This window comes from Pogoniulus pusillus, chromosome 23, assembly GCF_015220805.1.
Source record: "Pogoniulus pusillus isolate bPogPus1 chromosome 23, bPogPus1.pri, whole genome shotgun sequence".
NCBI classification, from domain to species: domain Eukaryota; kingdom Metazoa; phylum Chordata; class Aves; order Piciformes; family Lybiidae; genus Pogoniulus; species Pogoniulus pusillus.
The window spans coordinates 5,061,875-5,075,427 of record NC_087286.1 but is presented as its reverse complement, the minus strand read 5'-3'; the positions used below and the strand labels follow the sequence as shown (position 1 = coordinate 5,075,427).

General features: G+C 45.6%; 1 protein-coding gene across 1 annotated transcript in view; it reads left to right on the top strand.

Annotated features, from left to right (window-relative positions):
- OBSCN (obscurin, cytoskeletal calmodulin and titin-interacting RhoGEF) overlaps positions 1-13,553 on the top strand; it is a 249,742-nt gene that overhangs the window by 80,854 nt on the left and 155,335 nt on the right. Inside the window, exons 32-36 of the mRNA XM_064162395.1 lie at positions 996-1,265; positions 3,084-3,350; positions 5,165-5,431; positions 7,329-7,601; positions 9,724-9,990. Coding sequence (XP_064018465.1) covers positions 996-1,265; positions 3,084-3,350; positions 5,165-5,431; positions 7,329-7,601; positions 9,724-9,990 — 1,344 coding nt within the window. The remainder of the gene's footprint in view (positions 1-995; positions 1,266-3,083; positions 3,351-5,164; positions 5,432-7,328; positions 7,602-9,723; positions 9,991-13,553) is intronic.

The following is a 13,553-nucleotide window of genomic DNA, read 5'->3' as shown; positions in this document are numbered from 1 at the left end:
TGTCAACCACACCTGTAAGGAATTGCAGGAATTGTGGACTGTGAAAAGAAGACAATGGTGACATCTATTTCACTCATAGGCTTGCTGAGATGTATAAAAGCAAGAACAGACATATAGATGAGTGTGTGTGTGTGTCTGTTGGTGTCTGTGCTTTCTCCCTGGGCCTTTGCTGTGTGACCCAACTAATTCTGCTTCTAACCCCGCTTGCCAATCCTCCAAACTCACCTTGCATGTAAGGTAGACTCTGGGATAAGGTTAGAGGGATAGAAAGAAGGTGGAAGGGTGGTTGGGAGCCCCTCCTGGGGACTCTGGTTTCTGGGAGGGCTGTTGTTGTTTCTGTATTACTTTTAACTTGTGTATTCCTGCCTATAGCTGTAAATATTGTAACTATCTGCTTGTACATTGTGCTAAGCTGTGAATATAAAGCTCCAGTTCTGGAGCCTCTATTACAAGAAGGATGTGGAGATGCTGGAGCATGTCCAGAGCAGGGCCAGGAGGATGCTCAGAGGGCTGCAGCAGCTCTGCTGTGAGCACAGACTGAAAGAGTTGGGGCTGTTGAGTCTGGAGAAGAGTAGGCTGTGAGGTGACCTTCTGTGGCCTTGCAGGATCTGAAAGGGGGCCTACAAAAAAGCTGGGGAGGGACTTTTTAGGCTGTCAGGGAGTGACAGGACTGGGGGGAATGGAGTGAAGCTGGTGGTGGGTAGGTTCAGGATGGACATGAGGAGGAAGCTGTTCAGCATTAGGCTGGAATGGGTTGCCCAGGGAGGGGTTGGGGCCCCATGGCTGGAGGTGTTTAATGCTCATACATTGTGCTAAGCTGTGAATATAAAGCTTCATTCCTTAACTTCCAGCCAGCTGAGTCCAGTCTGGGTGATTTCATAAGAGTTGGGGGCGGGTGGATGACTCCCAAACCATCACAACCAGTCTGGTGAGCTAAAAGTGTCAATACCACTACTCATGTCCTTGTACTAATCTGCTTTGTTTTTGTCCTCCAGAACTCAACATCGGCATCACCAAACGGCTGAAGAACACTGAAATCCAGGAGGGAGAAGACTGCACTTTTGAGTGCATTTTGTCCCACGAAAGCATTGACGACTTCAACTGGACCCTGAATGGGAGCAGGGTGGAAAGTGGTGGGCGATTTAAAGCCTCCAACGTGGGTCGGAAGTACACACTCAGCATCACGAACGTGCTTCGTGGCGACGCTGGCGAAGTCGTTTTCACTGCCCGTGGTCTGACCTCCAAAGCTTCTCTGCTCGTGACAGGTAAGGAGATTGTGGTAGAAGTGAGTAATTGGTTGTGAGTTATGAATATTCGTTTCTGTATGAATGCTGTTTTTTAGTATCAATATTCAAAAATTCAGGGAAATTCCCTGAGAATCACAGAATCAACCAGGTGGGAAGAGACCTCCAAGATCAGCCAGGCCAACCTAGCACCCAGCCCTAGCCAGTCAACCAGACCATGGCACTAAGTGCCTCAGCCAGGCTTTTCTTGAAGGCCTTCAGGGACGGTGCCTCCACCACCTCCCTGGGCAGCCCATTCCAATGCCAATCACTCTCTCTGGGAAGAACTTCCTCCTAACATCCAGCCTATACTCTCCCCTGGCACAACTTGAGACTGTGTCCCCTTGTTCTATTGCTGGTTGCCTGGGAGAAGAGGCCACCCCCCACCTGGCTACAATGTCCCTTCAGGTAGTTGTAGACAGTAATAAGATCACCCCTGAGCCTCCTCTTCTCCAGGCTAAACAGGCCCAGCTCCCTCAGCCTCTCCTCATAGGATTTGTGCTCCAGGACCCTCACCAGCTTTGCTGCCCTTTTCTGGACATGTTCCAGCACCTCAACATCTTTCTTGAATTGAGGGGCCCAGAACTGGACACAGCACTCAAGGTGTGGCCTGAGCAGTGCTGAGTACAGCAGTGAGGTCACTTTTGGATTCTTGGTTGTCAGGAATTGGTTGCGCAAAGGGCATTTATAAACGTGGAGTTAAACAGTTTAAACAATCAGAACTTGGGAAAATGGGAATGGGAAAACAGGAACATTCTAACTGTGCTTATGGAGCCTTAGCATTAACTTCCAGTGTGTACTCAGGATGCTTTGGTGCCTGAGTTTCCTGTACAAAGAGGCTTCCAGAACACATGATAATGATCCTGAGAGAGAGGTAAAATACAAAATATTCCAGGCAGAGAGGAGAGGTGACATCACCACCTCCCTGGGCAGCCTGTTCCAGTGCCTGACCACACCTGTAGGAAAGAATTATTTCTCAGTACACAAACTGAACCTCCTCTGGCACAGTTTTGGGTCATTTTCTCTCCTCCTATCACCTGATACTGGGGAGAAGAGACCAACCGTGGAAGCTGGTGAGAGGCTTGGAACACAGCCCTGTGAGGAGTGTCTGAGGGAGCTGGGGGTGTGCAGCCTGCAGAAGGGGAGGCTCAGGGCAGACCTCATTGCTGTCTGCAACTACCTGAAGGGAGGCTGTAGCCAGGTGGGGTTGGTCTCTTCTCCCAGACAAGCAGCAACATAAGATGGGGACACAGTCTCAAGATGGTCTGATTGATTGGACAGGGCTGGGTGCTAGGTTGGACTGCATGATCTTGGAGGTCTCTTCCAACCTGGTTGATTCTATGGTTCTAAGTTGTGCTGTGGGAGGTCTAGGCTGGATGTTAGGAGGAAATTCTTGCCAGAGAGAGTGATTGGCATTGGAATGGGCTGCCCAGGGAGGTGGTGGAGACACTGTCCCTGGAGGTGTTGAAGCAAAGCCTGGCTGAGGTCTGTTCCAACCTGGCTGATTCTGTGATTCTCACCACCCTCAGTGCAAAAGAGTTCTCACTTCTATCTAGTCTAACTTCTTTCTTATATCTACTTTATCATAATCATTAATATCCACTGAAAATCCATAACTGCAGTTACTCTACACTGAAGATCTGATTTTCTCCACCCTCCCCTTGCATGACGTGAGTCATTCACTGGGGAATGTGAAACCTTGCTGGATATTTGAGCTGTGAAAATCTTGACAAAACACTGATCATGATTTTTACTCAATCCTCCCTTTTTTTTCCTCCTTTTTTCCCCCCCAATCTTCAGAAAAACCTACGGAGGTCATAAAGCAGCTGGAGGATAAAACATCAGCAGCAGGGCAGGACATCAGCCTGTGCTGTGAATTCTCAAAGCCTGATGCAAGCATCAGATGGTACAAGGATGGCAAAGCAATTAGAAAAAGCCAGAAGTATGACTTGCAGCAGGAGGGCACACGAGCCACTCTGATCATCCATGACTCCACCATCAAGGACAGTGGGGAATACACCTGTGAGACAGAGGTCTCAAAAACAAAAGCCAGGATCACAGTCCAAGGTCAGTTGAAGTGCACAGAAGTTGGGTTAAACATCTATAACCTGAGGTTGGTCTCTTCTAGCTCCCTGAACAGGATCAACTTCTGGTTTTCATGAAATGTCATGGATTAAAATCTTTGAAAAACAAACCAAACCAAAACCCTCTGAGAAACTTTAATACCTGTGTGAGAATCTTTAATACCTGTGTGAGAATCTTTAATACCTGTGAGGCACTGAAGTATCTCATGTGTTGCGTCATGAGTTCCTGGAGGTGTTCAAGAAAAGACTGGATGAGACATTTAGTGCCATGGTCTAGCTGACTGGATAAGGCTGGGTGCTAGGTGGGACTGGATGATCTTGGATGATCTTCCATCCTGGTTGATTCTATGAGCCCCTCAAAGCTGGCAAACTGAATAGATCTGTTTTGAATATGGGCGATCAAAACTCTCTGTGGTCTGCAAGATGAGACCTCACCCACACCTGTACAATGCCAAACTTCTCTGGCAATACTCTACCTGATCTGTTTTCTGACAGCAGTTGGGCTTGTGACAGCAGCTAAGATTCATCCCATTTTGTAGGATGAGGGAAAACAACCTCAAGTTGAACTAGAGAGGGTTTGGGTTGGATATTGGGAGAGTTTTCTTCACTGAAAAGGTTATCCAGCCTGGAACAGACTGTCCAGGGAAGTGGTGGAGTCACCCTTCCTGGAGGGGTTTAAAAGCCACTCACAGGTGGTGCTAAGGCACATAGGTTAGTGGTGGACTTGGCAGGAGAAGGTTGAAAGTTGGATTTGATGATCTTAAGGACCTTTTTCAGTGTTGGATTTGGTGATCTTAAGGATCTTTTTCAATGTTGGATTTGATGATCTTAAGGACCTTTTTCAGTGTTGGATTTGATGATCTTAAGGACCTTTTTCAACTTTGGATTTGATGATCTTAAGGATCTTTTTCAGTGTTGGATTTGATGATCTTAAGGACCTTTTTCAGTGTTGGATTTGGTGATCTTAAGGATCTTTTTCAATGTTGGATTTGATGATCTTAAGGACCTTTTTCAGTGTTGGATTTGGTGATCTTAAGGATCTTTTTCAATGTTGGATTTGATGATCTTAAGGATCTTTTTCAGTGTTGGATTTGATGATCTTAAGGATCTTTTTCACTGTTGTATTTGATGATCTTAAGGGTCTTTTTCACTGTTGTATTTGATGATCTTAAGGATCTTTTTCAATGTTGGATTTGATGATCTTAAGGACCTTTTTCAATGTTGGATTTGGTGATCTTAAGGACCTTTTTCAATGTTGGATTTGATGATCTTAAGGACCTTTTTCAATGTTGGATTTGATGATCTTAAGGACCTTTTTCAACGTTGGATTTGGTGATCTTAAAAACATTTTTCACCATTGGATTTGATGATCTTAAGGACCTTTTTCAATGTTGGATTTGATGATCTTAAGGACCTTTTTCAATGTTGGATTTGATGATCTTAAGGATCTTTTTCAATGTTGGATTTGATGATCTTAAGGACCTTTTTCAATGTTGGATTTGGTGATCTTAAGGACCTTTTTCACTGTTGGATTTGATGATCTCAAGGACCTTTTTCAGTGTTGGATTTGATGATCTTAAGGACCTTTTTCACCGTTGGATTTGATGATCTTAAGGACCTTTTTCAATGTTGGATTTGGTGATCTTAAGGACCTTTTTCACTGTTGGATTTGATGATCTCAAGGACTTTTTTCAACCTAAGTAATTCTCTGTTCTGTGAGGGCAGAGGAGATTCAAGAGCACTCTGTGTTCAGCACTTGTTTAGTTAAGAGATTGATTGATTGTTTTTGTCTTCCAGAAAAGCCCAATTATTTCATCAAGGAACTTTCAGACCTGAAAGCTGACGAAAGTGGAACCGCAGTGTTCATGTGCCAGAGTGAGAGAGCTGCATCCTCTGTGGTCTGGAGGAAGGGCATTGCTGAACTCAGAGCTGGCAGGAAATATGAGATCACACAGACGGGACAAGTGCTGCAACTGACCATAAAAAGCTTGGAGAAGAGTGACAGTGACACTTACAGCTGTGACATTGGTGATGCCCAGTCCAGAGCCAAGCTTGTGGTGCAAGGTATGTGTGAGATTGTACATCTCATTTCCCCAGCAGAATCTGTTGTGTGCAGAGCAGATCCTTTCCATAGCATGGTGAGGGAGCTAGAGCAGAAGTCTGAGGAGAGCAGCTGAGGGAACTGGGGGTTGTTTAGGCTCAAGAAAAGAAGACTGAGGGGATACCTTCTGGCTCTCTACAACTCGTTGAGGTTGGAGAGGTGGGAGTTGGTCTCACAAACAATAAGCAATAGGAAAAGAGGAAAAGGCCTCAACTTGTACCAGGAAGGTTTAGGCTGGATATTAGGGGAAGATTTCCTTCCCCAAATGGTTGTCAAGCCCTGGAAGAGGCTGCCCGGGGCAGTGGTGGAATTGAGTTCCCTGGAAGGATTTAAACAGGAAGATGTGATGCTGAGGGACAGGGTTTAGTGGTGATCTGGGAGTGATGGCTTAACAGTTGGACTTGATCTTAAAGGTCTCTTCCAACCAAAATGATTCTATAGAAGTAGCAAATCCACTGATTTCTGGCTTTGTCTCCCTCACAATCTGCAGACACTTTGTGTAGCTACATAGAGTTGTATATAGCAACACGGAGCTGGACACACAGATCAATTTGTCAGTTTGAACAAGTTATACCTGGAGTACTTTGGATGTGATTAAAAACCTAAAACACTGATGTGAGGAGAGGAAAAGCTGATGCCCCTGTGTGAACGCATGATGACATCATGCAGAGTGCCTGCTGTTAGAGGAGGGAAACATTCTGCCTCCAGGCTTTCCTCCCTGCCCTGTGGTGTCTCTTTCCAGTAGAGATGTTTAAGAGTCTGGGTGAATGAGTGATTCAGGGATCCTTAAATGCCTAATGTCCTTCTGCACCTTGGAGATGAGGGGGGCAACCCAATCTTCAGCTGAAGAGTAGAACCCAACAGCTTTTATTTCATGCCATGTTCAGTTAAATGACCTGTAGTGGCCAATGCTAAGTGTGGTGAAGGGGAAGGAGTGAGATCTGCTTGTTACTGCTCTTCATAGTTCTCTGGCTAGAAACTCAACTGGGAGAAAAGCTTGAGCTGAAATTGATAGAACAGTGGAGAGAACAGGAGTACCAATTCAGCACAGAGATGCAGCAGTGCCTATTACTGTAGCTGATTATTAAAGCCTAGAGGGTCAACCCAGACATTCCCACCTCTAGAGCAGACTCAAGCAAAGTGTGCTTAGTCCTCATTGCATTCTCCAGATCTGAGCCACCTGAATTTGTTGTGAGGTTTCTCTCAGCAACTTTTCTGGGTGGAAAAAAGTACTTCTCTGTGACAAAGCTCAAGATAAAAGTGAAAATTTCCTGTGCTGGGTTTGTGAGTAGGAGCAACATCAGGTGTATCTGTACACAGTGGTGCTTATCTGTATCTTCAAAGGGCTGTTGTTTGCTTCTGCTTACTGAAGCTGAAGTCAGACATTCTCTCCACTTCCCACTGTGTTTAAAGTTGGACTAAGTAAAATGAAGATGGGACCTGGGTGATCCTAGTCCATAAAAATCAAGTTATATTTGCTCTAGAGAAAGAGAGGGGTTGTCATGGGAGGGATCATCTGCTTAGCAATGCCTAGAGCCCAGTGATGCTGTCAGAGCTGCATCCTTTCAGCCTTTCCAGGCAGTTCCACCACAAGAAGCTTTATGACTCTGGATGTGCATTGTTCTTGCTGCTTTTCCTGCTTGTTCTGGTGTTTTGAAGTTGTCTTCATCCCAGTTTGGTTTGTGTACTGTGTATGTTATTTTCCTGTGAATGGTTTTTGTGTTCAATAATTGTGTCTTCTGTTTCATGAATGTATTTCTTTCTTGGAATGATCTCGTGGGAAATCTTGGAGTTTTCCATATTGGTTTTGGTGCTAGCAATGGAAGATTCCAGTAATTGATGTATCTATGTTCCTTTCAGGCCAGAAAGTGCTAATAACAGAAGACCTGGAAGATGTCACTGTGTTAGAAGGAGAATCTGCCATGTTCAAATGCAGAATCTCTCCTGTAGACTATAGCAAAGTGCAGTGGTTTTTGGATAAAACCCCTCTCCATACCAATGAACTTAATGAGATCCAGTTTCAGCCTGGTGGATATCACTTGCTAACGTTGAAAAAGCTCTCACTGAAGGACTCGGGGGTCATTACATTTGAAGCTGGTGATAAGAAAACATCTGCCAGTTTGGTTGTTAAAGGTAAATCAATCCTCAAAACCACAGGAGAAGAAAGAATGAGTAGAAATAAATATGGGTGAATGTGGGTAGGTGGCAAAAAGTAGAAAGGGTGAAAATGCAACTTCATTTGGTCCCATCATATCTATATATCTGTATATGTTCAACTGTATGATGAATCAAGGGCTGGGGAAGGATAAAACTATCATCCAGGTCAACACTCAGTGTGTTTATTGAGCCTTAGATGGAAATGTTATACTGCAGTGATGTTGGATTGGATGCTTTGACCAGTTTTCCTTGAGCCAGACTGATAGGGTGATGATAAATGAGTAGAAATCAGTTAGTTCAAGGGGGGGTGGGGGGTGGGAGGGAAGTTGCAAACAATAATGGTTTTAGTTTGGGGTTTTATTGTGGTTTGAAAGGCAACATCACATGTGGTCTCTGCTAGTCATTGCTGCTGCTGAGTGTTTGTCTGGAAAAGTTAAATGGAGTGTTAGTCTGCTTTGCTAATGAGGAACTTAGGGTCCTGCTCTGACACGGGGGTTGGACTCGATGATCTCTTTGGGTCCCTCCCAACCCCTGACATCCTGTGAGCCTGTGAATATAAATGAGTTACCATCCACCCCAAGAGTGCAGAACTAGAGAGGTGTTTCCCTACTGGAAACATCAATAATCCTCCTTGCCCAAAGATCAAAAGCACAAAGTCTTTTCTGTGTTGAATCATATCCTCATGCATTTCACCATGCTTCCTGCAAAGAACTTTTAATGTTTTCAGCATCTGAAAGTCTGCCTAAGTGTTGCCATGCTACAGAAAAGCAAACAGATTTTTGCTGAAGGCAGCTGAAAAGGATTTGTGTGCAGAAGGTTGATCCTTGTTGGCAGAAGCAATTTGTGATGCTATAGTACCCAGCTCAGGGTTTGGTCTCCTGATTGATTGGATTCTTTTGAGTTTGTGATGGTTTGGGTGTTCCCTGCCCCCCCCCCCCCACTTCAGAAAATCACTCAGACTAGACTCAGCCAGTTGGAAATTAAAGAATAAAGCCTTATATTTACAGCTTAGCACAATGTACAAGCAGATATTTACAATCTATACAGCTATAGACAGAAATATGCAAGTTGAAAAGTAATACAGAAACACAACAGCCCTCCCAGAAACCTGAGTCCTCAGGAGGGGCTCCCAATCACTCTTCCACCTTCTTCCCACCCCTCTACCTTATCCCAGACTTTGCCTTGCATTCAAGGTAAGTTTGGAGACTCGGCCAGGGGAGTTAGGGAGCAGAAGGATTAGTTCCACAAACAGCAGGTTAGAAAGAGAGAAGTGCAGCCCAAAGCCAGAGAGAGACTCTGTTATCTATGTTTGTGTTCTTCTTATACATTTCAGCAAGCCTATGAGTGAAGTAGACATCTTCATTGTTTCCTTTTCACAGCCTATAATCTAATTCTTCTCACCAAAATATCCCAACTAGGTTCAAACAAGCACAGAATTAGAAAGCAGTAAGCCTGGGAAGATAAGACCTACCTTGGCTAGTTGAGCTACTGGTATCTAGCTTAGGCTACCTCTATAATTTGTATGGAAAGACAAGCACCTCCAGAGAGCTGTTCATATTCTGCCCTAATGGTGTGTTCTGGAAGTGACTTTCTGCTCCCTGGAGGTGTTTATTGTCTTCCAGTGGTTATAGAGACTCTCTGCATGACCAGTTGGAGCTATCTGACTTAATTTTAGAGGACTCATGCTGATCAGATGAGACCTGCCCTAGCTGTTTGGCTTTGATAAACCTGTATTGCACCTCACTTCATGCAGAATTAACTTTCCCATGTTTGGTTAGAAGGTTCTTGAGGAAAAGGGCCTAGGAAAATCACTCCTGCATCGTGCTCTGGTGTGATGAGATTTGAGGGAGATACTATGTTCTTGAGCAGGAACATTGTCTTCTCATGTTCTTCCAAATGGCATTAGATGCTTACCATGTTATGGCATGACTAGTGTCTTCCTGAGATCTCCATAGTTGTGAAGACCAAATTGTTTGTTACTAACCCTGACCTGCAGCTCTGATATAAGTAATCTTGGGTGTAAGTCTCACAGCTCACTTGTGATCTGACAGTCGGCACCTCTTCTGCAGCATCTCAGATGGTCTTTATGTGATTCTAGAGAAGCCCTGCATCTTCACAAAGGAACTGGCTGACACTGGAGTCACTGAGGGAGAGGATGTGATTCTTCACTGTGAAACCTCCAAAGCAGACATCCCTGTAAAGTGGTGCAAAGATGGGAAGAGCCTTAGGAATTCTCCCAAGTATAACATCAGCCGGTCAGGATTTGAAGCCAAGCTTGTCATTCACAGGGCAGAAGAAGGAGACAGTGGCAGATATGAGTGTGAGGCTGGAGCAGCTAAAAGTAGTGAGGTTATTACTGTAAAGGGTAAGAGCATTTGGAGGGCTGGTTTGGGTCATAACTCTTCATCTAACACTCAGGTCAGAGTGACAAACCAAAATGCTAGACACGTGCAGCTGTACCGAAGAGGAACCTCATGCCTGTGCTCCACAGTGCAGGAGAGGCTCTCATCCAGACATCTGGGACAGCAAGCAGAGAGGTGACAGGATGTGGAACAGGCAAACACTTCACCTTAAATGGATTTAGATTCGGGAATGTTAAGTGCCTAAGCTCTCTGGAGCAGTGATGTGACAGTAGAAGACAGTGAGTTTCTCTGTAGGAGATCCACCCAGACCAAGAGGTGATCCAGAGAAAGACCTTCTTGAGCTGTCTCTAGTGATGTCTTTCTCCAAGGAGGGAACTCACACATTCGCATTGATCTGGGTAGTTCCTTTAGGCAGCCAAATTGATTGAGAGTAATGCACCCAAAGTGCATCAGCAGGAAGGAGATGCTATCTGGAGGGCTGCTGTCTGAGCTGAAGCAAAAGAAGATCTCCTCTTAGATGCATGAAACTTTGGTGTAGCTTTCCAAGCACACTGGGTAACCACCAGGTCTGTTAGACAAGTGTTGAGTCTGTGCCACCTCAGAACTGGCCTCTACCCACATTATAATTGCTCCTGCCTCTCTTGAGTCACTGCCATAGCCCAAGGGTGAGGAGGAACTCAGCTTCTGTGGGCGAAATGGCTCATTCACACAGACAGGTTTGAGCAGGAGGCTGTTAAAGGCACAGGTTGTGTCTAGCCTGACCAGTGGATGACCTGTGTGAAGCTGCTATAACACGCTTGGGAAGGGCAGATTGGAAGCTACACCTGGATTAGAGAGGTCTTTGTGGACAAAAAGCAGGAGGGTAGTTGGAACAGTCAATCTGACCTTCAGACCATGAAGAGGAAAGGCTGACAGTATTTACCCAAAGCACAAAGCCAACCTAAGGCTGACATCTGCTGTACAAGGAATCTTAGAATCAGAGTCATTTTGGTTGGAAAAGACCTTTAAGATTATCAAGCCCAACCATTAACCCAGCACTGCCAGGTCACTGCTGAACCACCACCACATCTCCATGGCTTTTCAGTCCCTCTGGGAATAGGGATACCACTGTCCTGGGTAGATTGGTCCATGCCTTGGCAGCCCTTTCAGGGAAGAATTTTTTCCTAATATCCAACATAAGCATCCCCTGGTGCAACTTGAGGCTATTTCCTCTTATCACTTGCTACTAGGAATCAGAGACCAATTCCTACTTGACTACAGCCTTTTCTCAGGTAGTTGTAGAGGGCAAGAAGGTCTTCCCTGAGCCTCCTTTTCTCTGGGCTGAACAATCCCAGGTGCCTCAGCTGCTCCTCACAGGACCTGTCCTCTAGATCCCTCACCAGCTTTGCTGTCGTTCTCTGGACATGCCTCAGCACCTCAGTGTCCTTGTTGGGGTGAATGGCACAAAACTGAACCTAGCAATCATGGTGTGGCCTCACCAGTGCTGAGCACAGGATGACCACCCATGTCCTGGTCCTGCTGGCCAAACTATTGCTGACACAGGCCAGGATGCTGTTGGCCTTCTTGTTGACCTGGGCACATGCTGGCTCATATTCAGCCATCACTTTACCAACACCCTCAGGTCCTTTTCCATCAGAAAAGGAAAGAGAAGACCTTGATGATGTGATGCTGAAGAGAGATGATGGTAATGGCCCTGATTTTCTATGTCTTTCTGTAGCACTAGCATGTGTTCCCAATATCCATTACACACAAAGTGTTGCCTTCAGTAGGCCCTGGATCTCAGCCATGATGAAGGACACTTTTCTGTTAGAGAAACTTTCATACACAGTGCCACACAACAGCCCCAGGCTGCCTTTTCCAGCACAGGGTGTGGGTGGAAGCATAATTGGAACACATGGATTCAGATGTGAGTGAGCCAAGTCATAAAGTTGCCTACAACAGCTTGAAATGTTGTAGCTTTATTTTCTCTATTAAGAACAGCAAAATGAGGGGGAAGAAAAAAAAAAAGAGATAAAAAACCCCAGTAGCCCTGTGACACTGAGTGTCCCAACCTAGACAGGGGCAAAGGGGAACAGAGGAATGGCCTGCAGGTTTTCAACAGCCACAGGACAGCTGCATCTCAGCTCTATGGCTGACTTGCTTATTCATATGGCAGCAGAAGCTAGGAAGGAATTCTTGTGGGATTTTTTCCTGGTCTGAAGACAAAACACTTTGGCTGAGTATGTGGGTTTTTTTTCCTCCCTCAATAACCACCTTTCCTATACTAGCTCACCTTAAAGCTTTGAATGCCAGGCTGTGATGGAGCCTGCACAGAGATTCTTTAACACACCACCACCTTTTCCTCTCTGTGTTTGCTCTGTGCTGGTTTTAGTTCCGCTATTCATGTCAGATGAAAGCATGTTGTGGGGTTTGTGTGTTGTTTGTATACTGAGAAATCAAGAGTGGCACTGGAACAGGCTGCCCAGGGAGGTGGTGGAGTTGCCATCCCTGGAGGTGTTTAAGAAAAGAGTGGATGTGGCACTAGACCACAGGGTCTAGTGATGAAGGATGCTGGGATGAAGGTTGGACTGCATAGTCTTGGTGGTCCTTTCCAAAAGAGTGGATGTAGTGCTTGAGGCCATGGTCTAGTGATGAAGGATTCTGGGATGAAGGTTGGACTGGCTGATCCTGGTGGTCCTTTCCAAAAGAGTGGCTGTGGTGCTGGAGGCTATGGTCTAGTGATGAAGGATGCTGAGATGAAGGTTGGACTGGCTGATCCTGCTGGTCCTTTCCAAAAGAGTGGCTGTGGTGCTGGAGGCTATGGTCTAGTGATGAAGGATGCTAGGATGAAGGTTGGTCCTTTCCAACCATAGCAATCCATAGTGATGAGATGTTGTGCTGAGGGCTTTGGTTTAGTCAGGGACTTGTCAGTGTGAAACTCATGATTGGACTCGAGGAGCTTGAAGGGCTTTTCCAGTCGAAGGAATTCTGTGATTCTGTGAGTGCTGGCTGTGACAGGAATCGCTTTGCCATTTCTGTGCCCTCTGTGTTACGTGCAAGTTGTCCTGACTAAAGCTTGATGTGTGTTGTGCCAATGGTCCAGCTCTGACTGCCCACCTGCCACATGCCACTAACGACACCAGCAGCAGCAGCAGCTGCCGCTAACGTTAATGGTGACAGCAGTGATAGTAGCAATGCCTTCAACAGTACAGGCAGTGGTTAAAAGGTCAATAAGCAGATGGTCTCTTCTCTTTGTTTTTGCTGCTGTAGAGTGCTGCCAGCCAGATGTGGCTTGTCAGAATCCGTTTGCTGGTGCTTTCTGTCTGTGCTGTGCCTTTCTATCTGTGCTGGTTAATATCTTCATCAGTGGACACAGACAGTGGGATCTAATGCACCCTCAACAAGTTTGCAGGTGACACCAAGCTGAATGGTGTGGTTGATATGCCAGAGGGACCTGGACAAGCTGAATAAGTGGGCTCATGTGAACCTTGTGAGGTTCAACAAGGCCAAGCCCTGCACCTCTGTCAGGAATGTCAGGAAAATTCCCATTATTAATATGTGATGGGAGAGCAGCCCTGTGGAAAAG